The sequence below is a fragment of the Cynocephalus volans genome, chromosome 16 (assembly GCF_027409185.1).
Source record: "Cynocephalus volans isolate mCynVol1 chromosome 16, mCynVol1.pri, whole genome shotgun sequence".
In the NCBI taxonomy this organism is placed as follows: Eukaryota; Metazoa; Chordata; class Mammalia; order Dermoptera; family Cynocephalidae; genus Cynocephalus; species Cynocephalus volans.
The window spans coordinates 16,612,586-16,639,539 of NC_084475.1; the positions used below are offsets into that span (position 1 = coordinate 16,612,586).

Below are 26,954 nucleotides of genomic sequence, written 5' to 3' on the forward strand. Positions count from 1 at the left end.
CAGGAAACGTCCAATCGGTGAGAGAAGGGAATGAGACGAAGCTAACCAAGTTTGCTCAGAAACCTCCTCTCCTCCCCGCCGCTGATCTCTGGGGTTCCTGGAGCCCCGGTGCGCCCAGGAATTAGAAATGGGCAGAGGCGTGAAACACACGACGGAAACGTCCCACTCGCCAGTTCTGGAAAACCAGCCTCCCCCCACCCCGCCCGCCTCCGCCCCGTGTCACCTCCCCCTTATCCCCCAGGGGCCTTCCTCGAACTCTTTCGCGGACCGGCGCGCCCACCGCGCTGCAGGGAAGAGCCGGGGCGCGCGGGGCTCGAGCGGGCGCTCCTTGCGGCGCGGCGCACCGGCAGGTCCCGGGGTCCTTCTCTCCACCCCGCTGGCGTCTGCCGGGGAAGTCAGGGGGCCGGCTCAGCCCGGAACATCCCGGCCCCGGGGGCTGGAGCCGTCACGAGCGTCGCCCTCCGCCCCGGAGGTGGGTGCCGCTGGCTCGATGCTCGGGCCGGGACGCGCGCTGGGGCCACTCGGTAGCCCTTCCCCAGCGCCGCCGGCCGCCGCGGGGGACAATCCCACCCTCCGGCGGCTCGCTCCTCCCCCTGACCCCAGCGCACCCTCACCCCACCCCAGCCGCCGCGAGGCTCAATCCGCCGGCAACTTTGCGGAGTCGCGCGGGGCGCTGCAGCGGCCGCAGCAGTGAGATCCGCGCGCTCGCCGAGACCTAGACGGCTGCAGGAGCCCAGGCGGCCTCAGGTGTGGCGACACCATGAACGGCTCGGGCGGCCCGGGGGCCGAGACCGCGAGCCAGGAGGGCGGCGGGGACGGCTGGCCGGCCGAGGCCGTCATCGTGCCCCTGCTCTTCGCGCTCATCTTCCTGGTGGGGACCGCGGGCAACGCGCTGGTGCTGGCCGTGCTGCTGCGCGGCGGCCAGGCCGTCAGCACCACCAACCTGTTCATCCTCAACCTGGGCGTGGCCGACCTGTGCTTCATCGTGTGCTGCGTGCCCTTCCAGGCCACCATCTACACCCTGGACGGCTGGGTGTTCGGCTCGCTGCTCTGCAAGGCCGTGCACTTCCTCATCTTTCTCACCATGCACGCCAGCAGCTTCACGCTGGCCGCCGTCTCCCTGGACAGGTGAGCGGGCGCCCAGGCGGGGGCTGGAGAGGGAGGCGCGACCCCAGGACCAAGGAGGGACGCACAGAGACTGGGAGAGGACACCCAGAAGGCAAACGGACGGAGGCGGTGAGAGAGAAACGGGCGCGGAAGAGGAGACGGAGGACCGAGGAAGGGGGCCGCGGTGTCCCTCCATCAGGGGCGTCCTCCGGGCCTCGCAGGCTGGAGAATCCGGCTCTGCAGAGCCGCCTGCGCCTGACAATGCGCAGCGTTCCCTGGTACAGAGCGTTTTTGCATTTTTCATCTCGCTCGAGCTTATGCGCCGGTGAGGTTGGGACGAGAGGAATTACTGTGCCCAATTCACATTAGGGATCGAGTTCCCGAGTCACTTGCTCAGAGTCGCCCAGCCAGTGACCGTGTGCGTGGAGCCAACAGTCTGTCTCCCAGCGCCGGCCTCCCAGCCACGGTTTGGTGGCTTGGCGCAGACGGTTGGTGTCTGGACTGTGGCACTTGGGTCCTTCACGAGGACACACGCCAGAGTCCGAGAGTCCGAGCTAGCGCGCCTGAGGGCCCCCGTTTGTTCTGCGCCCACCTCCAGGCTAGGGGTCTGGGGCGGGAAGAGTAATGCCCTCGGGTTCCCCCTTCCAGCCAGAAGAGAGCGCGGCACTTGGGGGGAGCCTGAAGGAACACCGGGGTGGCTCCTGGGGAGGGAACCCGGGTCTGATTCCGGTGTCCCCCCACCCGCTCTTCCAGACCTCCCCGGATACGCAGGGAGGCGAGGCCACGCTCCCCACACACATCCCATTTCCACAAGCGCGGAGTGGGTGGGTTCCGATCGCGCTGCGGGGACCCCCAGAGCTCCTTCTCTCAGGAATTGCCGAGAGGCTGTCCCTTGCCTGACTCGCCTGGTCCAGGCTGTCTGCGTGAGCCTCAGGTGCCTTGTCCTACCTCCTCGGGCGCCGTCACTATTGGGTAATCACCCGGGAACGCCGTAGCCGGTTCTCTTGGTGGCTCTGGGGTGCCTTCCAGGTGAAGTCTGTGGTCCCAGGTGAAGTCTGCTCCCGGCGGCAGCAGAAGAGTGGGCTAGATGCGACCTTTCCAGCTGCCGGCCCCGCCCCCCCCCCACACCCCGGGCTCCGCTGAGTGTCCGGGACGCGCTGGGACTCCCTCCTGGCCTGTGCGGTGTGACCTTGCGCTACAGATCTTCCTCGAGAGCGGGTGGGGCGCAGGGGGCGCCGTCCCGCCGGCGTGAGTCCTCCCGCTCCCGCTCACCCGACGTCTCCGTTCCCGGCTTGACCGCAGGTATCTGGCCATCCGCTACCCGCTGCACTCCCGCGAGCTGCGCACGCCCCGAAACGCGCTGGCAGCCATCGGGCTCATCTGGGGGCTGTCGCTGCTCTTCTCCGGGCCCTACCTGAGCTACTACCGCCAGTCGCGGCTGGCCAACCTGACGGTGTGCCACCCGGCGTGGAGCGCGCCTCGCCGCCGCGCCATGGACCTCTGCACCTTCGTCTTCAGCTACCTGCTGCCGGTGCTGGTTCTCGGCCTGACCTACGCGCGCACCCTGAGCTACCTCTGGCGCGCCGTCGACCCGGTGGCCGCGGGCTCGGGTGCCCGGCGCGCCAAGCGCAAGGTGACGCGCATGATCCTCATTGTCGCCGCGCTCTTCTGCCTCTGCTGGCTGCCCCACCATGCGCTTATCCTCTGCGTGTGGTTCGGCCGCTTTCCGCTCACGCGCGCCACTTACGCGCTGCGCATACTCTCGCACCTGGTGTCCTACGCCAACTCCTGCGTCAACCCCATCGTCTACGCGCTGGTCTCCAAGCACTTCCGCAAGGGCTTCCGCAGGATCTGCGCGGGCCTCATGGGCCGCGCCCCGCGCCGAGCCTCGGGCCGCGTGTGCACTGCCGCGCCGGGCACCCACAGCGGCAGCGTGCAGGAGCGCGAGTCCACAGACCTGACGCACCTGAGCGAGGCGGCGAGGTCCCTTGTCCCTGCCCAGGCGCTTCTCAGACGCGCAGCCTCGAGCCGGGTCCCTGGCCCGTCCTGGAAGGACCAAAAGGCCCCCAACAGCATCCTGACAGTTAATGTGACCTGAAGGCACTTGGGTACGCTTCCACGTTAAAGGGTTGGAGTCAGAGGTCAAGGATCGTAGCGAATTTCGTCTGTTAATAAAACGTGCAAACCATTTCACATGCATTAACGTGCTGTCTCCCCGCATTTCTCACTGTCATGAGGCTCCATGGGAAGAAGTCTCTGGGACTTCACGGGGGGCTACCAATAGATGGGTGCAGGGCCATTTGCTGAGCTACCAGAAAAGAGGGTGGCCCGCGTCAAAGGCAGACGGGTTAAACATCCTTCTAAGTATACCTGACTGAGGCTGGGGAGTGCACGGTGACCAAAGGCTCTTTGCATGTGGCAATCCAGAGGCATCTGGTGTATATACATCGCTGACCTAGCAGGTGGCATGCGTGCGACAGAGGCAAGTAGAGGATTTAAGTGCTCGATAGTCAGTCGATGACTGACATTACAGGTGTTCCTAGTCCAATTCGTGCACCAGGGTCTTGCCTGCTTTCGTCTCCCTGGGGTCCCTTTGAGTCTGGGCAGCCTGATCAGCCCCTACCCACTTTTGGCCTTGGTGTTTCCTTCCCTGGCTGCAGCTGGGCCAGGATCGGGTCTATAGCTGCTTGGTTTCTCCTCAGGGCCAGGAAAATGGCCTCGTGGCCAGGTTCTGCTTCAGGAGCGCAACAGACTCTAAAGCACTGCTAGGCTGGGGCGGGCTGAGAATCCAGTGAGGTAATAGGCACGCCCCAGGGCTTTACTCCTGAGCTGGCCTCTACGGGTCAGGTTTGCCCCACTCCCGGATTTCCTGAGCCTTTACATAAAATCAGCCCAGTGTTTAAGGAGAGGCGGGAAACTCAAAAGTGTCCCCATCTCATGTCGTTGAGCACTGGGCTCTTTGGCCAAGGGCCTGGGTTTTTTGTTGTTGTTTGTTTTGTGGCTGGCCAGATCCAAACCCTTGACCTTGGTGTTATCAACATCACATTTTACCGAGTGAGCTAACCTTCTAGGCAGGCTTGGGTTTTTAGTCAGGCTGGTGCCAGCCGCAGAAATCAGGAGAGTCCTGTGGCATCAGCCCTGATTGGAAGGACCAAGTTGGGGAGAAGTGGTCCAGGGTCTGCCCAGTCTCCCTTAGAGGGCTTTGAATGTGAGGACAATTCCAGGTGGTGGAAATGGAGCAGGACAGGGACTCCTAGGCAGGTGTAGGGTGGGCGGAGCTGGGTTCTGAGCTTTGTATTCGATGTTTGCTGAACCAGGGTGGGGAGTGCCAAGTCGAAGGCCCCAGAGTCCTTGCACAGAGCAGCTGTCTCTGGCCAACTGCTTAGTCCCCAAGGAAGTGACTGGAGCAGAGATTGTAGCTTAGGTGCTGCCTTGTCCAGCTCCTCCAAGCAGCCACTGACGATGGTCCTGCGGCTCCTGCTCCATCTCACCTTCCTTGGACATGGCACCATCAGGCCCTTGATCCAGGGACATGGCTTCCACCTGCTGGTGGTCGGTAGGTGAAAAGCGTTAAGTCATAAGCTTTGAGATTTGGGCCCCAGGTCATCTGGGTGACCTCAACCTCCATCCCTCAGCCTGGCCATCCCTCTTCGACCTCAGCTCACCCCAGGAGGTTCAGGACACCATTCAGATTCCGAACAACGGGAGTGCACCCCTGCTTGTGGACGTGCAGGTGTTCGTCTCCAACATGTTTAATGTGGTAAGCACAGCTGGGCTGCTGGAGAGTGCGGGACCCAAGTGCTGAGGTGGATAGGGGGCAGGACACAGCCCTGGCTAGTGCTGGGGTCTCTTGCCTCCTTCTGTCACACAGCCCCCACCCCAAGGTGACACACTGCCCCACCCCTAGGATATTCTGCGGTACACAGTGTCCTCCATGCTGCTGCTTCAGCTGGTGATTTCGTATCCCAGGGGAGGTGGGACAGGAGAACCCAGCTGAGGCCAGCTCCGAAGTACTGGCCTTTATCAACCTGCCAAGCTTAGGGGCACATATATGCAGAGCTGGAGCCTCAGTGGTATGCCTGTGTCCCCAGTCCTGGCTGGACACTCGCTTGGCCTGGAATGCTAGTGTGCAACCCCGGCGTGCAGTCACACTGCCCTGGGACTCACTCTGGACTCCCAGACTCAACATCCAGGAGGCGTAAGTGAGGCGGGAGTTCTTGCCCCAGGAATCCTCCACACATATCCCTCCTCCTCTTCCCCATCTAGATCTCAGAGGCTGTCTTAGTGAAGGGCGATCCTGCGAGACTATCAGCATGCCTCCACTTCTGCATGGTCCTTCCCCCTACCAGAACCCTGATAATAGTAGGGGTTAGGGGTGGGATGCCAGGGTGTCCCCCACCCCAGTCTGAGAAGGGGCCAGGCGCCTTTCCATCCCCCGGCTGTGGCACCTTCCCATGCAGGCTCTGGGTGGACTGGAAGGACCAGAGTCCACAGGCCCGAGTAGACCAGGACGGCCATGTTGAGCTGAACTTGGCCCTCACCACAGAGACCAATTGTGGCTTGGAGCTCCTACACTTCCCCCCGGGACCAGAGCAACTGCAGCCTCAGCTTCTACACACTCAGCAACACTGGTGCTGACAGGGCAGGGGCTGGGGGGTGACAGCAGAGGGGAGGGGACCCTCTGGCCTCCAGCAAATGTCTGTGTCCACACCAGTCTACTCCCAGGCTTAGGGGAGCTGAACAGATCCTAGAGCAGCACTTGCTTCTCACCCTGCACCTCCCACCCAAACAGCAGCCCGTCTCCTAGTTTTGCTCTGCTCTTGGCTGTGGCCTCACGGTCCTCCTCTAGGGGCACAGCAGTTCCACAATCCTGTGGGTCCTGGTCACTTCAGCCTTCTCCCCAGAGCAAGTGCCCTCATCAGCCAGGGCCAAACTGCCTTGGCTGAGCCATTTGCATCAAGTCCAGGGACTCAGGTTGCTGTGGCCTCATTCTTGGAAACTCCTGAAGGTATGACCACCCGGTAAACATCCCACAAACCCATCGGGTGATGTCTAACTTGGCAGAGAAGTCCTCCCCTTCCCCTATTTCCCTCCCTCCATGAAACACCACAGCCACTGCGCCAGGGATCCTCATATTTCAGGGGTGAGGTGCTCGTACTGGTGAATGAGTCTGTGACCACTTTCCCCTCCACAAAGTGTCACAAAGTGCATTTATTTTTACAATGAAAATTTGCCTATGAATTTCATAAGGCCCTTCCCCTACCTGGAGATGATTTGGGGTGTTGCAAACCAGGTTTGGGGAAGCCCTTCTATGGACCAGTTTGGTCTCCAAGTCTGCCCCATAGAAGTCATCAGAAGTCTCCAGTATCCCTGGGCTCGTTTGTTTCTGCTGCTATTCCCAACAGAGATTTGGGGGCAAGGATAGCTCTTTTCTAGTTCTGTGCTCTCAACTCTGCCCCACCCCCTTTCAGTGACAGAGTCGGAGTTCCAAGCCCACGTGGTGAACAAGATTGTAAGTGTAAAGAGAGAATATGTAGTTCATGACTTGAACGCCCAAGTCCCACCCCAGTGGCTGGAGCCCTGCTTCCAGGTGATGGTGAGTCTAGTTGGGAAGAGGCCGACAGGGCAGATGGAGGCAGCAGGTGGGAGATACAGAGCCAGAGACATGACACCATCCCCCCAGAAAGCCTGACTTTCCCCCTTCCAGTTGAGCCTGAAGAACACAGCACTAAAGTCCATCACAGCTCTGTTGGTACCTGGGGAGGCGCTGCTATTGGCTGACTTGTGTGGGGGGCTGCTGCCCCTCCGGACCACAGAGCGCATTGCCTACAAGGTGACACTGCTGCTGGGCTACCTCATCTTCCATTCCTCCCTGGTGCAGGCCCTGCCCAGCTCTTCCTGCAACCCGCTGCTCAGTAAGCCTTGCTCCCTCACCTGGCCCACTTCATTCCTCCCACACCTGCTCAGCTCCTTGGCCCCTGACCAGTCCCCACTCATCCCCTGAAGTTTACTACTTCACCATCCTGCTGCTGCTCCTCTTCCTCAGCACCATAGAGACTGTGCTGTTGGCAGGGCTGCTAGCCCGGGACAGCCTTGAGGACAAGAATAGTCCCAGCCCTGCCCTGAGAGGGGGACAGCAAGATTACGAGAACCTGGGGCCTAATCCTGAAGGTGGGCAGGGGCTGAGGCCTTTTACTGGTGGGGAATGAGGCCCAGGAGCAGGTTTGGCAGGGGCAGAGCTGGCAGGCTGCAAACCGAGGGCTGGTGCTGGGACTCAGGGGGCGCTAGGCGTGTCTAAAGGGTCCCTGCATTCATTCTGCTGGATCTACTGTCCCTGAGTCCACCATGGCCTCCCTTAGAAGAAGCAGGGAGCAAGTTTAACCTCCCTAAGGGCCCAAGTGACCTGAACCCCCACCCACAAGATAACCCATGCCTTGCAGAGGCTCTTTAAGAGGGTGTTTCTTCAACTGAAGATGGCCTAGAATGGGCCAGACCCATATTTTCATTAGTTGAGAATCTAAGAAAGGGAGAAATAGACTGCCAGCCCCTAGGGTTCTCCCTCTTGCTGGGCATGCTCGGGAGCCCTGAAGAACAGCTCCTTTCCCTGCATCTCCCCTCACAGAAGCCCCCAGAAGAGCTAAGGGGTCAAGGAGCAGCTGGGCTGAGGCTGCTGACCACATCTTCTTCCTCATGTACGTGGCGGGGGTGGTGTGCAGCCAGTTCATCTTTGCTGGAATCTGGACGTGGGAAACGTGCAAATCTGACCCTGCCCCTGGCAGGGCTGCTCCCAGGCTGCAGCCCATGCCATGATGGGGCAGGGCCTGGAGCTGCAGACCTCAGAATGCCGATTAGTTTCCTGTAGCTGAAACTTGGTGGGGGGGGGGGGCTCATGACAGGTCTCTAGAGAGAGGGGAGGAAGGTCAGCTCTCTTCCCTAACCCTGGAGGACCCCAAGCCACCCTGAGCTCTCCTGTTAGCATACAAGCAAAGAGTGTGAAATTAACCCATCACCCAAGTGCATGCACCTCAAGAGTCTGTCTTCATTGAACTCAGCTGTTCACTCTCGTCCTAAGTAGGTGGGGCCCTACTTCACACCCTGACCCTCACTTTGCCCCTGAACTTCTCACCATTGCCCACCATCTCCCAGCCCACACGCTCCTTCTGCTCAGCCACTGCTGCTCAGCCCTGGGCCAGGAGGCACTGATGTTGGGACTGGTAGGCAGGGGCTGAGAGGCAGGCTGCAGAGGGCAGGTCAGAACTCCTCCTCCTAATGCCTCCTGCAGTATGCTGGACCCCAGAGGGAATGGAGAGTGAGCAATCCTGCCCCCCGCCACCTAGGGCACTCCTGGGAGGCAGAACATCTCAGATCTCAGGGCTGTGGGTGATGGGGAATGCGTTTCCTGCACTAAATCCAAGAGTCTTCTGGCTGTGATGAGAGGTCCAGGTCCCGTGGCTGTGATGTGCCTGCTCTTCTGAGCCCTACCCACATTTCTGGGCTGAAGGGGGATTTCTCTGTCCCCAGCTCCGAGCGAGGCTGGAGATAGGATTGTTCTGCCCCCCACTCCTGGTCCACCGGAGGCAGCTGTGGGCACACGTCTCTGCCTTCCTTCCCTTCTTTCCTGTTTCGGAAGCCATCAGGTGGCCCCTGCAGGCGGTGGTCAAGGTCACAAAACCTAAGGTGTGAAGGGACCCCCGTGTTCTGAGAGAGTGTTGGCTTGGAGGGGAACGTGGGCTGCAGGAAGAAGCAGAAACCAGGACTAGAGGGCTCAGGTACAAGGCTCCCGGCTGGGCAGTGAAGAAAGGTCTCTTTCCAAAAGACTGCAAACTCGACCGACCCCAAGGCAAGTTAACACTGGTTTATCTGTCCAATAACATGGTTAGTCTGTTGAAGCAGGCAGAGATAGTAGCAGGCTCAGGCGGAGGTGTCGAAAAGGCGCTCGATCATGTCTCCCACCTGCTCCACGCGGTACTTGATGTACTTCTCAGGGTTCTTGGTGAAGGGCACGCTGCCGTACCTGAGTAGGCACTGTGGTCAGGGGGAGGGGAGAGGCCTATCCCTTCCCTGGCTCCACCTGCAGCTTAAGGCTCTCCTGATAGGGTCTCAGAAATGGCATGGAGTGGCCCTGAGTGATGGCCCTGTCTGGCCCCACACCAAAGCCCAGGGCACTGGATCTTCCCTCTAGATCCACCACCCCCTCCTTTTTTACTACTGGAAGAAGAGAAAAGCAAAGAGACTGAGCTGGGGAGTGGCCGGGGAGGGGGGAGGGGGAGGGCGAGGAGGGCTCACCTGTGCAGAAAGGCCCCATAGGTCTCCTTGACAATGTTCTTCTGAGCCTGGCGAATCTTGTCCCTCTGCTCTGTGTCTGGAATAGCCCAGGCCTTCTGGATCTTGCATAGTTCTTCAAGGCCATCATTGAAGCCCTGGCCACCAGAAAGGTGGAAAGAGAGGGGATCCAGAAACAAATGCTTTGGGTCTGAGTCACCACAACAGCAGCAGCAAGCAGTGGAAGGGAGAGGACCCCAACTCACCTTAAAACGCTCCTTGATCATCTGTCGCTCCTTGTCCCGGAGCTGGGGGAGCCAGGAGAGATGACAGAAAAAGCTTTCCTCAGAGCAGAGCCACTCTGCCCCTGCTCCTTCCCCATACACCTCGGAGGGGGGCCCAGTCCTCTTTCCCGCTGCACTGATAGCCATGTGCATCCTTTGCTCTCTGATCCCCAAGAGACGTTTGTCCATTTTTCCCCCAGAGATGCAACAAAAAGTATCACATCTGCTAGACACCCCCTCCCAACCCACGCCTTCAGCCCACCTTGACTCCCGGTTGGAACACAGGTAGATTCCTCTCTGCGATGTAATCGGTCACCTTTAACCAACTGCCAGACACGGGGAGAAATGTGAGGGCAGAGGAGGGACAGCCTCGCTTGGGGGGCGGGGGAAGTGGTAGGAATCGATCTGGGTCACAACTAAGCAAAATAACAGATTTTTTCCTTGGAAACAGAAAATGTTTAAGCTGCTCACTTTGAAAATGAAGGACAGGAAACACGGGGTGGTCAATAAACTGAACAAATACTATCCAGTACACCTCACGTCGGTATCAGGACAAATTAAGATGGAGAAGCAGATGAGAAAGAAAGGTGGGGGCAGAGCACAGAGAAATGGGAAGGAAGAGGGAAACACACTGAAAAGGAAGAAATGAGGACTAGAAGAGCAGAGAGGGCACTGGAGAGAGGCTCAGCCAAGTTCAAGAGCTCCTGCAACCCTGCTCTTCTCTTGGGCTGAACATTACGCACGTCTTCCACAGCGCTTCTGTTATTCTTAGCCTGCGACACTTGGCAGACCACCCTCTGAACAGGCTAGCAATAGTGGCCCCTAGTGGGCAGGAGTGCTAGGGGCAGGGGCTTCTCTCTCCGCACCATGAATTTGATTAAAAAACAAGTGAAGGATTGGGGCCCACAGGGCAGCAGTTCCCCAAGGGTGACCCCTCTTCAGCTGGGCCCAGCATCCAGAGGGTCTGAGAAGGCAGAGTGAGTGGTGGGCATGGGTGGGAGAGAGGGCTGAGACAGTGGGGCCTATGCAGGAGCGGGGACAGGCCCAGCCTCTCACCTGCGCTGGTAGGTCTGGATCTGTTGCTCAATGTGCTCCCGGTAGGAGCGCTCGGCAGTCTTCTGGGTTACAGCCACCAGCTGGATCAGCTCAGACCTGGGTGGGGTAGGGGAGAAAGAAGGACAGAGTTGGCTCCCAGGCCCGGAGCTGCCGGCCACTGCAGCAACACCAGGAGGACCTTCCCATCCCACCCCCGATCTTCAGGAGCTCTAAGGCGGCAGCACTCATACCTCCCTAGGTCCTGGGACTGAAGAATACAGCACCCTCCTCCCCACCTGTGTACAGTGCGGAGGGCACAGCCAGCCCTGGGAGGGCAGAGCCTGGCACGGCTGCACAGGCCACTTACTTCTCCAGTGACTTGAGGATGTAGTTGTAGTTGTTGTGCAGGAAGATGGCGCTCAGGGCTGGGTCCTCATACACCTTGGACTTGCTCAGCAAGTTTAATTGCAGGTTGCCGAGGACTTTACCTGCACAGGGAAAGATGGGGCCATGCCCACCATGGCAGTCTGACCAAAATGCCCCAATCCCAGGCCCTACTAACTGACTCCTATCCATTACTCCCTGTCCCTCCTGACTCCAGACTCCTGGGGCCTTAGGAGCCCTGTCCCAATTCCCTGTGGTCTCCAAACTAGGGGGTAGGTTGCAATTCCAAAGGTCAGGTGGGGCTCAGGAGAGGGACCCAGGAACAGCGGGAGAAGGAAGAGAAAAGGCAGAGGACACAGGTTCTGCTCAAGAGAACACTCACAGATATAGGTGCTTAGCAGTCGCTTGCTGAACTCGGAGCTGTAGCTGGTGGCTGAAGAACTGGTCTCTGTGAGAGAAGTCCTACCATTGCAGCAGCGGTGGCAGCAGCCAAGACCTTGAAGGTCCTTCCCCCAGCCCAAGGAGCAGCCTGAGGAAGTGCTGGGAGAGGCTCTGGGCTTCCTCAGGCAGAGCTGGGTGCCTGCTGAGCTGCAGGGCTGCCCGCTGTCGCAGCAAGCACTGATCTTGGGGTGGCATGGTTAAGAAGCTGCCTGTGTCAGCAGGAAGGCTGCAGGACAGGAGTGGAACACCAGCGCCCTTCCCCATTCCCCGACCCATGCTGGGTGGTATCTATAAAGCCCACTTTTCCCATCTGCCAACAGCAAAGTCTTAGAATGGGCTTCCACAGCTTCTCCACCTTCTTCACATACTTCCCACACCCCCTCTACCAAGCCCTTCTGAACAGAGGGGACCCGCTGCTGCACAGAGTGGGAGGCTTAGCGGGGAGAGGCAGGCATGGGGGAGGGGCTGGGCCAGCCTTGAGGGTGTGTTCAGGGTGCTGGACCCAGCAGGGTGCTGCCTGGACAAACTCAGAGATGGGAAGTGGCCAGAAAGGGAGCTGAGAGAGTAGAGAGCACCCTGGAAGAACTCATGTCCCTGCTGACCCCTGCTCCCCAACAGGTCCTGAGAGTCAGTCCCCAGGGAACCACGTCACCCACGGGGCTGTGGAGGGGGAAAGTGGGGCTGCAGGGCCGCACTGCTTACCTCGGGGGTCTAAAGGAATATTGTATGTGTCCCCAAGAACTACGGAGTGAAAGGCAGTGCACACAGAGGGGACGAAGGCAGAGAAAAAGGAGGGAGAAAGATGCAAAGTACAAAAACGGGTTAGAAACAGATGTGTCAGCCCAAGTCAAGCAGACCCCTCCCCAGGACAGCCAGAGCACAGACAGCAGGACACACCCGGTGGAACCCGCAGAAGACCCGGGAACACACTGGAAAGTGGAGATCTGAAGAGCCATAGGCCAGGGGCTGCCCTTTGCTCCTGCCCCCAAAATGAGGGATGAAGGGAGGGTCTGGGGACCTCAGTGCTTGGAGTGACCCGAAAATGTGTTCTCCTTACATGTCAACCTCCCAAGCTCCAGTCCCAGGGTAGTGGCCAGCAGGAGGACACCCAGCTGGCCCAGAGATGCCACCCACTGAAAGGTCAGCTGTGTGAGACACATCAGGAGAACAGGGAGACACGAGAGGCAGTGGAGGAATGTGGAAGGAGGGGCAGGGGCAGAAAGGGCACCTTCAAACCAGCCAGTGCCACTCACAGAGTGAGGATGGTTGGAGGAGCCGAAGGAGGGGCCGGGGTCCAGTCACAAAAGACACAGGCAGACCTCGCTTTCCCGATGCTCAGCCCAGATGGCCCCACAGCCTCGGGGTCTCTCCACCAGCCACATCTCAATCCCACCCTATAGACTGGAGGAGGTCTCCTCACCGAGCCCTTGCCCTCACCCAGAGGAGGTCAGGGCTTCCTGGGAGGCCTACCCCACGTCTTCAGGGAGGAGTGGGGCACGGGCAGGCAGCCCAGCTCAAATGTGCCAAGTACCTTGGGAGGCCAGCATGGCACCTGCTGTTTCCTGGAAGTCCAGAAGCTGCTGCAGGAAGAGGATGGCCTGGGTGGGGAGGAAACAGGTCCAGGAAGAAGGTCAAGTGGCAGGACCCATTCTGACTGCCTCCCACAATGCACCCGTCTGACCAACTGGGGCAAGCCCAGGGCCAGCAATCTGCCCAGTGAAAAGGTGGCTGGAAACTGTGTATTTCTTCCTTTGGGCTCTGGCCTGCTGGGGAGGCCCTGTCTGCTGGAGACACTAAGCACTCCCCATCCGTCGTGCCATCAGTGACTGTCCATGAAGGCACGAGCGGCTCTGGAACCTCTGCAGGTGCTGATGCCTGGTGCCTGGCCTGGAGCCCCTCGTGTCTCCTCCCTTCCCTCCCCAGGTGTCCTTGGCGGCACCTACGTTGCTTGTGAGCTCGTGAACGGTGCCGTCCTTGGGCATGTTGTACTCCTTGTCCGGGTCATTCTGTGGAAAAAACAGCCTCTGTTTCCCTGCAATGGCTCCCACATGCCCCAGTCTGCCTGCTCATGGCGCCACCTCCTGACAGGTGGTGTTAGGACGCCCCTCCGGCACAAAGGCTGAGCAAGACAGGACCAAAGGTGAGACAGGAGCTTTGGGCCTCAGAGGGCTCTGCAGCCCTGGGGGAGGAAAGGGAGGCACGTGGGTATCGCAGGAGACCAGTAGCGCAGTCAGCTTCCCAACACAGCAGACCCACCCACCCCTCCCGGAGGCCTGTGCTCTGAAGGGGTTCCCAGAGCCTAGTGACGGATGGCCCTGATCTTTGGCCCCACAGCTAGGCCTGGTAGGCACGGAGGGAAGGAAGACAGGTACCTTGATGTTGTCTGCAAAGTCCTCCAGCGCTTTGGCTCCAATGGTCTCCATGGAGGTGATGAGGCCAGGCAGCTTGTTCTTGGTGCTGGCGGCCGTGCCCTGAGGCAGGAAGCACATGCTGTGCCCCAGCCACAGCCCAGAGCGCAGGGCCCAGGACCCAGAGCCCAGAGCCCAGCCTCAGCCCTCCCCAGCAGGCTATGCCTGCAGCCCAGCTGCTCCACTGCCCCTCGCCCCAGGGGACTGACTCTCTGGCACATGGGAGCCTCCAGCTCTCCTTCAATCCCCCTGTGAGCATCTTGACCTGCCCAGGGCCTGCAGAAGCTGCCTCTGTTCGCCCTCAGAGCAGAGGTGTGGGGGCGTAGAAATGGATTCTCCCAGGGAGCAGGGAGAGAGGCCATGCTGGGCGACAGGGTTCCTCCTGCCTGTGTCTCCAAGGGCCTCCCTGTCCACACACCTGGAGCACCTGGTCAAACTCAGGTTTGGTCTGTTTGAGGTGCCGCAGGATGGGGAAGACGGTGAGCACCGTGGAGAAGTCGTGGCGGATGATGGCCTTGCGGGCAGCAGCCACGATGTTCTCTCCCTCCAGCATCAGCCCATCCAGCGCATCCTGAGAAGGGCAGGGGACGGCTCAGGGAGGGGCAGAATGCTGAGAGCTGGTTCCCAGGGATGGTGTGTGCACCTGGTGCACTGTGGAAGGAAGCCAGCATACAGTGGCAGGGAGAGGGGCGATGGGGAGGTACTGAGGGGCCACCCGGGACAGGTCCCCAGGGCATGAGGTGGAGGTGGTAGCTGGAGTTAAGGGCTTCAGACAACAGGCCTGCCTCGCACTCAAGATTCTGCAGTGACAGCTCTTGCTGGGGCTGGCTGGGCAGAGCCCCTGGGGTGGGGCAGGGCAGGACCTGGATCAAGGAGTCAAAGGTTTTTTTCTGATGGTGCTCAGGGATGATGTCGGTCAGCAGCTGGTACTCGCTCTGGGCTAGCTTGACAAAGGCACTGACGCAGTGAATGTAGGCGTCGGTCTCCACATCCAGCATGTCATCTCTCCCTGTGGGGACAGCAGTGCCCTTGAGCTTCAGGTCCGGGGCAGCCACTCTCCCTGCTGGGCGGCGTGGGTCTCCCCAGCTCCCGGCCTGTCACCCAGACCGGCAGCAGATGGGGAAGAAGCAGACTGTTCGGGCAGAAAGCTACAAAGACTCCTGTAGGCCCGACCGGATTTGAGGGGCAAAACAGGAGCTGAGTCCAGCCTTTGTCCTGATTTCATTTTCAGCTCTGCATGGACAGTATTTATGTCCCCAGAGCATCAGATACTAGAGGTGTCAGAGAGAAGGATAAAAGGATAAGGAGGGAAGATTCTCTAAATCGACTTCCTGGATAAGGCATATCTGACCCCAGGACTGAGGATTCTGAATTGTACCTGAAAGAGGGCAGCCCAGGATGGGCAGGTGGCCATGCCCACCTCAAGGAGGTGAGCTGTGGTCATCCGAGAAAATGCTGGGCCTATGAAGGCAATTAACAGCCCAGGCAGGCCTTCTGGAACGTGTAAGAGGGCGATGGGCTACAGCCTGAGGCTAGCTGGCATGGGATCGACATTTGAGAAGAGGTAGGTGTGCCCCAGAAAGAAGGGCTCCTTGGCTGTCAGCTGCCCTAGGAGGAGACTGGATCCCACTACTGGAGGTTGGGGCAGGGGCGCCTGCACACAAAACCAGTAGCACAATAGGCTGGTCCTATGTGCCAAGGGATGGGCTCCAAGAGGCAGAGCCTTGGACTTGCTGCAGGCGTCAGATGTTAGGGCTCCCTGCCCTCAAGGGAGCCGCCTTCCCTCTCTGCCTGCCTTCCGGGCAGCGGCAACTTCTTTCTCCCCTTGGGCCAGGCCCTGAGAGCCAGGCATGCACTCCCATCTGGAGAGAGGCAAGGAGACCTAGTGCCCAAAAGAAAGAGAGACTGGAGAGAGAGAGGCGAGTAGAGCTGGCCCATCCTCAGAGCAGAGTGAGCCCGGCTGGGCCAGGCAGGAGCAGGCCATCCAGGACCGCTGCAAAAACAGTGTCAGCGGCTACCCTTGGGCTGGGCTGCGGTACTCACCAGCCAGCGGCCCGTGCTTGTCGTTCAGGGCCTCGGACAGGTGCTTAACTCGGAAATCATGCTCGTGACCTAGCAAGACGTCGGCCGCACAAACACAAGCAGCGTTTATCCAGGGGCCAGGTGGGCTGCCCCTCAGGTTCGGGGAAGAAGCCCTTGATCTCCAGGATGGGGATATGAGGAAGGGTGTAGGGAAGGGGGCATTGGGGAGGGCTCTGAGCCCCTCCTCTGCCTTAAACCACCTTGGGAACAGCCATTTCAAGCCTGACTTGCAGTGAATGCCCAGGAGAGTCCTTGGCTACCTGTTTCCCCAGGCACGGAGGTTGAGAGAAAGCCAGGAAAGCCCGTGAGGGTCTGGGGAGATTTTGTCATGGGGGGGGTCCTGATGCTCAGCCCCAGGGGTTTCCCCACCTCACCATATTTGGGGAGAGACCCAGTTAGAGAAATGTCTCTGCCGGGTGAATGGAGACAGCCATTTCTTGTTACACAGGGTGATTCATTTGAAGGAGGGTCAGGCCTACCAGGGTAGCTGACCTGGCTGTCCCTTCTCAGACAAGAGGTAAGTAAGGAGGGACATAGCCTGCAGGTGGCCCAGCTCCTTGCCACACATACTCCCCTTTCTAGAGAGGGGTGGCCAGGAGGCCTCAGCCAAGTCGATCCTGCCACTGCTGGTCTGAGCGTGAAAGGGCTGCCCCAAGACAAAGAGCTTTCTCTGAATTCACACGGGAGACGAGGACAGAGACAGGAAGGGGAGAAGGGGAAGCCTCAGGGAGGGCAGAGCTGCCATCAGCCAGACAGGACCAGGCCGAGGGCCATGACACACGTCCCTGCACCTGCTGAAGCCTGAGTGGCATCAGGGACTTGCCACTCCCACCCTGCTCCCCTCTCAGAGTTTCCCAAGGCCCTCCTGGGGGAGGCTCTGCCCTGCCAAGTGAGTGACACACAGTGGAGGAAGAGGGACGGGAGGGGAACACGGGGTGATTACCTTCCAGAGGAATGAGGTTAGAGCCCCCCTTTTTCCCATCTAGACCATGCTGGGAATACTGTTTCAGAAGGTTCTGAGCCTTACGGATCGTCCCTGTCACCAGAGTCACACAGAGAGGAGATAAGAAGACCTAGGAAACGAGTGAGAGAAAACAGCAGCGGCCCTCCACCTGCCCCCAGGCCCCCCACCCAGCCTCAACAGTGAGCACGCGCCTCTACCATCTCTCCTGGCAGGCCCTTCCCCAGGACCACCAAAGACCATGAGGACAGGGACGCAGGAAAGCAAACATCTTGTACTCCAAATGGAGCTCTTGATTCTGCTACTGACCCTCATTGTTCTGCATTTGGGCTCGCTCCAGGAAGTGTAGAGGGTGATGGAGGTAAGATGGACAGATATCCACCAGGAGAAGTCAAAAATAAAAACACTACTGCGTGGCACTTTAATCAGAATAGGTGGAGGAGCTAGTGACGAAGCTCACACACCCAGAGGGCATGGCCAGGCTGGCACCAAAGCCAGCAGGCCCACGGCCCAGCCCCAAACTCCAGGCTGAGTTCTGCAAGCATGCTCAGTGTTGGGACTTAAGTCAACGAGCGGCAGAATGCGGGAGTTGGTGAAATGGGACTGAGCTTCCTGGGAGAGCTGTGCCAAGATGGGAGGCTTGGAGTCCCAGAGGCAGCCTGGCCTCACACACCAAAGGAGTTCCCCAAACCACCAAAGCGAATGGAAAAAATCTGAAGGCCGAGAAGGGGTTAACAGAAGCCGCCACATAGAGAGCCTGGAGGGAGAGCAGGAGAGGGCATACGTTCTTGGCATGGGGGGGAAAAAAATCACAGTTAGTATCACAAGTGAAAATAATAAGAACAAGACTGTCGCACCCATAGCCTCCTGGGTGAGCCTCCTCTGCAGGGATGAGACGTTTCAGGGCAGAAAATGTGGGCAAACAAAATAGCACTTGAAGTGGACAAGCACAGCTATCTTGTTAACAGAATGTTCTGGGGGGAGAAGGCACTCATGAGCTTAACTCTGGTCCCTCTTCCTGAAGCCTCTCCTCTCCCCTCCCCACCCCCCCATGTATCTGAACACAGCCAGGCTGCTATGTCCTGGCAGCGCCCCAGAAGGCTGGGGAAGGGAGGGGCGGGGTCTGGGCAGCATCTCGCTCTGTCTGCACCACACCACGATTAGCTACTAATAGCTGCGTTCCACGGGCCCAGCTCACATCTGTCTCCTTGTGTTCTCCCCTTTCAGTGAGCGGGCCTTGCTAATGAGCAAATCAGATTCCTGCCCTGCGACTGGCAGGAGCAGCCGGCCCATCGGCCCAACAGGAGCCTCACCTGCACATTGGCATGGATGTGGATCGGGGATGCTCATCAGGTAGCCGCCAAACCCACCAGGCGAGACCAAGACCTCCCTGATTCTCTCCTCAGGGTGGAACTGACGCCCCAGGGGCCTGATTCCTGAGTCCCTGACATCAGTTCTGAGCCCACCAGCTTCTGACAACTCTTGAAACCCCACAGAAACCACAGGGACCCTCAAAGCCAAAGCTTTCCTCTTGTGCTTTGAGCCACAAACTGATTCAATCCACTGTGAGCGCCCTGAGATCAGATCTCTCCTCCCCAAAAGGCCAGGTCCCTGCACGGCCAGCAAGCACTATTGGGGCAGCACAAATAGGGATCTGGGGCCTCCATGGGCCTGTCAGAGAGCAAGGCAGAAGAGGAAGCGAGCACAGACCGGCTGAGGCCCAGGCAGCCTTGCAGCCTCAGAAGACAGCCCTCCCCAACACACAGGAGGCAGAGATGGGATGTTCTGCCAAGCAGGCAGCCGCAGCCCAGCAGGCTGGTTAGCAGAGTCCCTGTTTGCAGCAGGTTTTCTAGGAGGGTGGCCAGGACACCCATGTGGGGAGAAGGCAGCGTACGTCCTTCTGGGCCACCAGGCCCAGCTCCTAACACTCTCCTCACTGTGCCCTCCACGTTGCCATCACTCCAAACCCTAGGCCTGAGGAGGAGCAGTGCTCTTGTCAAGCGTAAACAGACACCTGGTCCTCTGAGGGGGACAGGCAGGTAGGGACTGGGGAAATGAAGGGTGTAAGTTCTACCTAAAGCCTGTTGTCACAAGAGGCAGGTCCCACAGGCCACGCCTCAGGCACGTGCTTGAAGCAGCAGCTGGGCGGGGGGCTGGCCAGGGTGGGAGGGGCCCCTGGCTTCACTGGCTCTCTCTCCCCAGACTACCTCAGCAGCCCCCAACCCTGGAACATCTCAGCCTCTCCTGGAGCTGAGCTCAACATCTCTCGGCAGCCATAGATGGGCAAGCTGCCAAGCTGTGGCTGACACACAGACACACTGTTTACCTGGAACACAGACTACAGGGGACATGATGATGAGAAAGAACAGACAGACAGTGAGCTGTTCACCAGGACCCCAACAACCCCCAGCTGGGTCTCTCTTGGCACGATGCCTCTTCCCTGACTTTTCCACAGGGCCCTGACTTTGCACTGCATCCCCAGAGCCAGTTTAAGTTGTTCTGAGAGGACAGTCTGGGATTTCCTTCCTTTCTGGATCGACTGTGAAAGTGTAAACTCTCCCCCATCCACTCCTCAGTGACCTGTCACTCCAAGTCACCCTGGCTTTCTGGAAGGTGCAGGCTGGCATGACTGCCCCCTCTCCCATCCTACTGCCTTGGCTGCAGCAGCGTGCCTGGCCTCCTGACAGGACAACGGAGGGGAAGGGGCCCAGCAAGTGGCTCTGCCCTGGTGGTGGCCCCTGTCACCCTGCCTCAGGAGAGATAACTGAGCATGTCTGTGACCACCTGCAAAGACATTATGTGACCCCTAGACTTTGCTGGGTAGAAGGAAGAGTCTCACCCTGTGGGTGCCTTGCTTGGCAGGTAGACATCTGCTTTCCGTCCTGTGCACCTACAGTCAGGGTTACCATGGAGACAAGCTCTGGAGGGGTCTGAAACTGCTAACCCTAAGGTGGATGACAACAATTCAGGTCCCAGGCAGCCTTCTGGCTGTTGCTCAGATGGGCCAGGATGGGGGCTCACCTGGCCGCTTGACTGGCTTCTTGGTGGGTGTGTCTTTCCTCTTGTTGGGGATGGCAGGGGAGTAGGGAACCCCAGAGGAAGAACTGCTCTTCCGGAAATGCTCCTTCAGGCCCTTGATGGAGCGGTCCAGCTGGCTGGAGCGAATCTGGTAGTAGACATTCATGAAGTCTGAGAAGAGACAGAGAGGCAGAGGCATGGTGGCTGGGGGCCCTGGGCAGCAGTGGGGCCCGCTACGTGTACATGACAGGCCCTTTCCAGGACCTGCCACCCATGTGGCCCGGGCCCAAATCAAGCAAAGTCTTGAAAGAGAAAACCACTCCCTAATGGAATTGGTAATTAAAGTTTTAAATGGTAAATTAAAAAATATATATACATATATATAAAATTAATATCCAGATTTAACTTGGACAAAGAATGTGACCAATTTATAGGAGTCAAAAAGACAATAAATGTCAGAGAATGAAAAAACACATCATATCATCCACCATCAATACAAGGCAAATTTTTAAAAAATTACAGGATGTGATAGCCCTATCAAATAGCAAAAGTAAATAAAATTAATGAAGAACAAAAAGCCACAGAACTGTCAATGAGTCTGTTGATTGGCCCTATCTACCCAGCGAGGAGCAGGCGATGGCAAGAAGGTTACAAATACGTCCAGACACTTATACGGAGTCCCTCCTTACCTGCTCCGCTCTCTGCGGCTTCAGTTACCCGGGGTCAACAAGAAGAGGGGTGAGTATAGCACAGTAAGATGTTTTGAAAGTGGGGCCGGCCCGTGGCTCACTCGGGAGAGTGCGGTGCTGATAACACCAAGGCCCCGGGTTCGGATCCCATATACAGATGGCCGGTTTGCTCACTTGGGAGAGTGTGGTGCTGACAACACCAAGTCAGGGGTTAAGATCCCCTTACCGGTCGTCTTTAAAAAAAAAAAAAAAAAGATATTTTGAAAGAGAGAGAGCATGCTCACTTAACTTTTACTACCATATATTGTTAGAATTGTTCTTTTTTATTATTAGTTATTGTTGTTAATATCTTACCCAACCTAATCTACAAATTAAACTTTATCACAGGTGTGCATGTATAAGAAAAAACATAGTATATGCAGTTTGGTACTATACACAATTTCAGGCATCCGCTGGGGGTCGTGGGACATACCCCCTGTGGATAAGGGGGGACTAATGTATCTGATAATTGCACCTTTAAGAACATACCCCAGGTAGCTGGCCAGTTACCTCACCTGGTAGAGTGTGGTGCTGGTAACACCAAGGTCAAGGGTTCGGATCCCCATATCAGCCAGCCACCAAAAATAAATAAATAAAATACAAAGAATATACTCCAAAGAACTTCCAAAATTAAAAAAAAAAAAAAAAGCAATCCACACAAGTGTGTTCACTGCAGCAGCATTTATTAATATCAGAAAACTGGAAAATCCCAAAATGTACACGAGTGAGGAAAAAGATGGAAAGCATGGTACCTTTCAGCAGTTCCCAGCAAATATCTTACAAGGAACCTCAATGTAAGAAATGGACCAAAGTAGACAGGCTCTGGCTGAAGGCTGCTGAGGGGTCTGGAGGCTGTCCTCCATGTGGCCTCCCTCTTGATCTTAAGGGAGCCCCTAAAAATCTTTTGCCAAGCCCTAGGCTCCCCCCAGTGGAGCTCATGAGCCACAGACTTGTGGTCAAATACATCATGGCCACGACACCTGCCCCCAAGTCCTTGCAGGAAGGCGTGTGTGCACTGACTGCTTGCTACGTGCACGTACTAACAGAACAGTGTGGAGAGCTAAAAAGTCTAAAACTGAATATCCGTTGGAGTTTTTATTTTCTAAAATACTTGTTTAACTCAAGAATTTTTTTTTTTAAATCCTAGGACAGGCCAAAGAAACAATGGTACCACCATACCATGGAAAACAAGGATACTTCAAAAAGTTCATGGAAAAATGAAATTAAAAGAAAATACAAAATTTTCCATGAACTTTTTGAAGACCTCTTGTATTATGCAGCTGTTAAAAAGAACGAAACAAATCTGTAAGTACCATTATGGAACAACCTCCAGGCATATCATAAAGTTTAAATAAAACACCACAAGATCATTGTAGGACAGTGTTTAGTGTGCTCCCTCCTGTAAAGTGAGAAGAGGATATACACAAATTTATTCTCTCTCACACGCGTGCAAACACACACACAGCTGCATAAAGACTTTTTTGGAAGGGTATAAATAAACCTTAACAGTGCTCATCTTTGGGTTATGATTTACGCATCAGAGAAGCAGGAAACTGAACTTTTACTTTGTACCTATGGCTTTCTGTACTATTTGAGAACTTTACAACTAATCAAGAAAAGCAAAGAAAGCAAGGTACATAAAGCAAAGCTTGGATCAGGCTAGATTCACAATTTGATATATAAGCTGTAGGATTTGTGGCTCATATGGTTTCCTGTTAATCTTCCTTTTATTAAGAAAACAATCCAGATGGATTAAAGAATAAAGGAGAATAAACTCCCACTGCCTCTGGCCTGCTGCAGGGCCACGCCGAGCCCCCTCACCTTGGTTGCGGCCATATTCCACTAGCCAGCGGGAGATGCGGATCACATCCTGGAGCACGCTCTCGGGCAGGTGCTCCAGGGCCACATCCTCTTGGACCTCCAGCTCGTCATCACCACTGATCAGGTCCAGGATGAGCACAGGGGAGACGACCTTACTGTGCCGGGTCATCAGGCTACGGAACTCGGACTCCAGTGAGTCCTTTCCCCGCTCAAACAGCAGCTTCTGCAGGGACAATGAGAGGAAGCAGGTCACTGTCGCATCAGCATTTTCCTAGCCCTGGCCTTCCCCTGGCCCCAGCTCTGCCTTCCTGACTAGAGCGCAGTGTTGGTAACATCAGGTCAGGGATTCGGATCCCTGTACCAGCCAACCGCCAAAATAAACCAAAACACAAAAAAGTGGAAATAACCCAAGTGTCCATCAAGGGATAAATGGATAAACACAATGTGGCACATACATATAATGGAATATTAAGGAATATTAAGGGCAATCAAAAGGAATGACGTTCTGAATTTCTACAAGATGGATGAAACTTGAAAACATTAAAGGCCACATATTGTATAATACCACTTATATGAGAAATCCAGAATAGGCAAATCCACAAAAACAGAAAATAGATGAGTGATTACCAGAGGCTGGGTGAATGCGGGAGAGGAGGGAAGGAAAGTGATTGCCAAGGGGTACAGGTTTCTTTTTCAAATGATAAAAATGTTCTAAAATTGATTTTGGTGATGGCTGCAAAACTTCATGAATTTTATAATTTAAATTCATAAATTTCATGGTATATGAATCATTTCTCCTCAATAAAAATGTTTCAAAAAGAGAGAGAAAGGAGTGTTTCTGCTTAGATGAAATCAGTCCCCTAGGGCAAACCCGTAGTTTATATCTTTTGCATTCTTCTTCATCCCACTCCCAAGGTCTAGTACAGAGCTCTGCAGTCTGTGATCAAAACTTGGTAGTGACCCTTAAATTCAAACTTCTCTAGCCCCTGACATGCCAGTCTCTGAACACAGGCTTCCCACCCAGGGACTGCATTAAACTGATTAAACAGGTGTATCCCTAATGGGTTACTGGTGTGCCAAGGTATCGAACCCATCATTCTCAAGGCAACCAGGTGGGACCTTGGGCAGCCAGAGACCACTAGATGGTTACCAGTTTATCCCAGTATGCCACACAAATACCCTCATTTCTTGATGCGGATAACACCAGGGTCCAGGGTTCCATCCCTGTACCAGCCAGCAAAAAATAAGTAAATTAAAAATATATACACACACACATACATAATTAAAATATATATGTACATGTGTATATATATATATATATATATATATATATATATATATATATAAAGCCAAATTTATTTTTTTAAAAAAATGCTTACAAGAACAAGGTCCAGGGTTTGATCCCTGTACTGGCCAGCCACCAAAAAAAAAAAAAGAAAGAAAGCTGGGGGGTGGGTTGGGTTAGCTCAGTTGGGAGAGCATGATACTGCATGCTGACAAATACCCTCATTTCTGACATAGACCATAACGGGAGAAAAGTTGGAAAATGCTATAAGCAAAACCTTACTGGTTCAGAGAAAAACCAGTTTCCTATCTTTGTTCCCCAGCCTACTCCCTCTTCTGGGTAAGACACACACCTTCGGACTAGAACTATAGTGCTACCCGGAATGTGTACCAGGTGCCTCCCTTTATACTCCTCTCTGTCTCACATCTGGGCCTCTGCTCCTACCTTTCCACCTGTCTGCATCCTTTCCTTCCCTCAACGTATCACGTGAGCCTCACTTCCCAGCCTTCCCCATCTTACTCTGATGATCTCAGGACCCCAAAACTTAAACATAAAGACATAATACAAAAAAATCACACAGATGCAGGCTCCTGGAGTAGTTGAACTTATAGAGACAGAAAGTAGAATGGTGGTTACCAGGAGCCAGGGAAGTGAGCATCTCATCAGAGTTTCAGTTTGGGGATGAAAATAGTTCCAGAGACAGATGGTGGTGACGGTTGCACAAAAATGTATATGCACTTAATGCCACTGAACTGTTCCTTTAAAAAGGGTTAAAATGGTAGATTTTATACATTTTTTACCACAATCAAGAAACCACACATGCATTCATAAAAATCAAATGTTAAACATACATGTAATTTATAATTTTATAATCATAAAAATATAATAAAAATGTATACTTGTAATTCCGGAGGCAGAAGTCTTAATGTCTGTAGTATGTGTATTATATTTTATCCTTTCACTTATTCTACTGTATATTTCTTTAAGCTGGTCCAGTGTCCCTCATGAGACCAGGACAAGGACTGATGTCCTCAAACCTCTCACATTCCTCTGCCAGTCCCTTACCACTTTGTTGAGCTCTGGACTGTCTGGGCTATTGTCCTGGAAATACTCCACAGCCTTCTGAATCTTGGCCATGCTTCCCAGGTACTCTTCCAGCCTACCTGTGGGGCTGGGAAAGAAAAAAACAGGATCAGCCTGGGGGATGGGGATGAAGAGGAGGGACTGAGGGCATGGTATGTGAAAGGGGAAGAAGAACATTACACAGGGCACTCTAGGCCCAAATACATTCTACCCTCCCTTCTAAGGTCTAGCGCTGCTGGTCCAGGAGGCATTAGGAATGTGACCCTCTGGACCTAGCTCACCCCTCCCTGATGATTTTCTCAGTGTCACTGGCCACATGGTAGTAGCTGATGACATGGTCCAGGCAGGACAGTGTCTTCTCAACATTCTCCTGCAGCCGCTGCAGATTCTCCGTCTGTTTGTGCACAGGGATGATGGAGTTCTCCAGCTTCATAAGGCGGCTCTCAAAGGATGATAGGATGGACACCTGCGGGAGGCAAGCCTCTTGCTGTCACGCCTCAGGGTTGTTCCAGCACTGCTTCTACCCACCCACCAGGTCGTTGGGTGTTTTTTTTTTTGTTTTTTTTTTGCCTTTTCTCTGGTTTTCTAGACAATAAGCTCCATGTGGGAAGGGACAGGTGTACCTGGTCACCACTGTATCCCTAGCACCTACGATGTGCCTGGCACATAGTATGTGGTCCAGGTTAAGTTGGTTGACATCTGATTTGAAGGCAAGCCAAGCTTTGGATTAATTCCTCCTAAGATAATCACCCCAGGATGGCTTCCCTTCCACCCTCTGAAGCCAAAACTCAGTTTCTCTTCTCTCTGAAGCTTTCCTAAACTGAACAGGAAGTGGTTTCATACAAAGTAGCCTCAAATGCATTGCTGATACCTTTAAAACCCTTTCTCTCTAAGGGTGAGTCACATTAAATAAGGACTAAGACTTTATTATTGTGTGACTAAATACAAATCCAAGTTTGTATTTACTCAATTTGTGCTTTTATAGTCTCCCCTAGGAATAAAGAAGGACATTATTGAGCACCTGTTGTAAACCAGGCACTGTGCAAGATGAATTCAGACGCATTGGCTCCTATGACCTTCACAGACACATTGGAACGTTGGCATTGTCTCTGTTTTAGCAGATGAAACTAAAACTCAGTTACCTATCAGGAGCCATACAACATACAGGAGCCATATGAGTAAGCAGCAGGGCAAGAATTAGATCCCAAATCTCTGTCTGATTTCAGAACTCAATCTACCCCTAAAGTCCTCTGGGGTGAAGTCTGAGTCTTCTCTGTCCTCAGTAATCTCAAAATGCCAATCTTCCTGGGGGGCGGAGGGGGTGGGGTGGGGTGGGCATCCATTACTTGAATCGACGGTGACACATGACCAGTACCACAGCGCACCTAGTCAGTCTCTCTAAATGTTTGTGGGAGGAGAGACGGACGAATGGAGAGCTGAGACAGAAAGCAGAAAAGTCCAGGCCCGCCGGGTCTGCAGCATCCTCAGGGAGGGGGTGGAACATGGGGAAGGGGGCTAGACAAGAGAGATGCCACACTGTAGCTAGACAAACCCGCACACCACCACCATCACCATTCATGTCAGAAGCCCAGGCCTGATATACGGGACCGCCGGTTCGCACGGCTCTCCTCCGGGGCCTGGTGCCCCGTCTGGCGCTCCCAGCTGACGGGTTACTCACCATGTTCTTGGTGAGCTGGTCGCTCTTCTCCAGGCTGTCTCGGATGAAGGACAGCGTCTCTTCCTCCTGGGGAGGATGTAGGGACATCACCAGAAGCCGGGGGCTAAAGGAGATCACGGCGTCCCCGGCCTCGCGGCCTAGCTCCCACCTCCACCCCCCTGCCGTCCCCGCCTCCTCCCGCGGAGTAGATGCCCAGGCCCCGCTCCCGGCCCGTTTCCCTCGCCTTCTCTCCGGCCTCCCCAGCCCCAGCCCCACCTGCTTCAGCTTGTCCTCGATCTCCCGCCGCCGGGCGGATGCCTCCTGCGGGGGTATCATCGCTCTGCACCCTGCGGCTCCCACTCCCCAGGGTCCGTCCTCCGCGGGCCCTTTCGGCTCCT

General features: G+C 55.7%; 3 protein-coding genes across 12 annotated transcripts; 2 read left to right on the forward strand and 1 right to left on the reverse strand.

The window, feature by feature from the left end:
* The first annotated feature begins 760 nt into the window (after positions 1-760).
* On the forward strand, positions 761-3,205 carry GALR2 (galanin receptor 2). Its single transcript, XM_063080376.1, has 2 exons — positions 761-1,128; positions 2,410-3,205. Exons 1-2 carry the CDS (start codon positions 761-763, stop codon positions 3,203-3,205), a joined length of 1,164 nt encoding a protein of 387 aa, XP_062936446.1.
* Positions 3,206-4,569: 1,364 nt separating this feature from the next.
* On the forward strand, positions 4,570-7,917 carry ZACN (zinc activated ion channel). Its single transcript, XM_063080377.1, is given in 10 exon segments — positions 4,570-4,663; positions 4,743-4,867; positions 5,015-5,059; positions 5,199-5,305; positions 5,568-5,685; positions 5,687-5,738; positions 6,579-6,703; positions 6,815-7,022; positions 7,114-7,278; positions 7,730-7,917. Coding segments are annotated over 10 exon segments (1,227 nt in total).
* EXOC7 (exocyst complex component 7) lies at positions 6,301-26,954 on the reverse strand. 10 transcript variants are annotated; one of them, XM_063080447.1, is made up of 22 exons: positions 26,833-26,954; positions 26,578-26,643; positions 25,181-25,365; positions 24,882-24,987; positions 22,532-22,754; positions 19,986-20,153; positions 19,804-19,854; positions 16,947-17,039; positions 15,965-16,033; positions 14,785-14,930; positions 14,340-14,492; positions 13,886-13,984; positions 13,457-13,519; positions 13,045-13,111; positions 12,216-12,254; positions 11,455-11,520; positions 11,056-11,176; positions 10,710-10,805; positions 9,916-9,979; positions 9,636-9,677; positions 9,394-9,527; positions 6,301-9,121 (listed from the first exon to the last, which is right to left on the reverse strand). In XM_063080447.1, the coding sequence occupies exons 1-22, from the start codon at positions 26,890-26,892 to the stop codon at positions 9,019-9,021; spliced, it is 2,214 nt and encodes a 737-aa protein (XP_062936517.1). In that variant the 5' UTR covers positions 26,893-26,954; the 3' UTR covers positions 6,301-9,018. The 10 variants fall into 10 exon arrangements, with proteins under 10 accessions (XP_062936517.1, XP_062936520.1, XP_062936521.1 ...); XM_063080449.1 differs by lacking the exon at positions 6,301-9,121 and adding an exon at positions 9,125-9,196; XM_063080450.1 differs by lacking the exon at positions 19,804-19,854.

Excerpts from the sequence above, each read along its gene's own strand:
- GALR2 (XM_063080376.1), top strand. The coding sequence starts at position 761 with ATGAACGGCTCGGGCGGCCCGGGGGCCGAGACCGCGAGCCAGGAGGGC. Across the intron at positions 1,129-2,409 it reads GCCGCCGTCTCCCTGGACAG|GTATCTGGCCATCCGCTACC; the intron begins GTGAGCGGGCGC and ends GCTTGACCGCAG.
- EXOC7 (XM_063080447.1), bottom strand. The coding sequence starts at position 26,892 with ATGATACCCCCGCAGGAGGCATCCGCCCGGCGGCGGGAGATCGAGGAC. Across the intron at positions 25,366-26,577 it reads ACCAGCTCACCAAGAACATG|GTGTCCATCCTATCATCCTT; the intron begins GTGAGTAACCCG and ends TGCCTCCCGCAG. Across the intron at positions 22,755-24,881 it reads GTCCAGAGCTCAACAAAGTG|AAGCTGCTGTTTGAGCGGGG; the intron begins GTAAGGGACTGG and ends TTGTCCCTGCAG.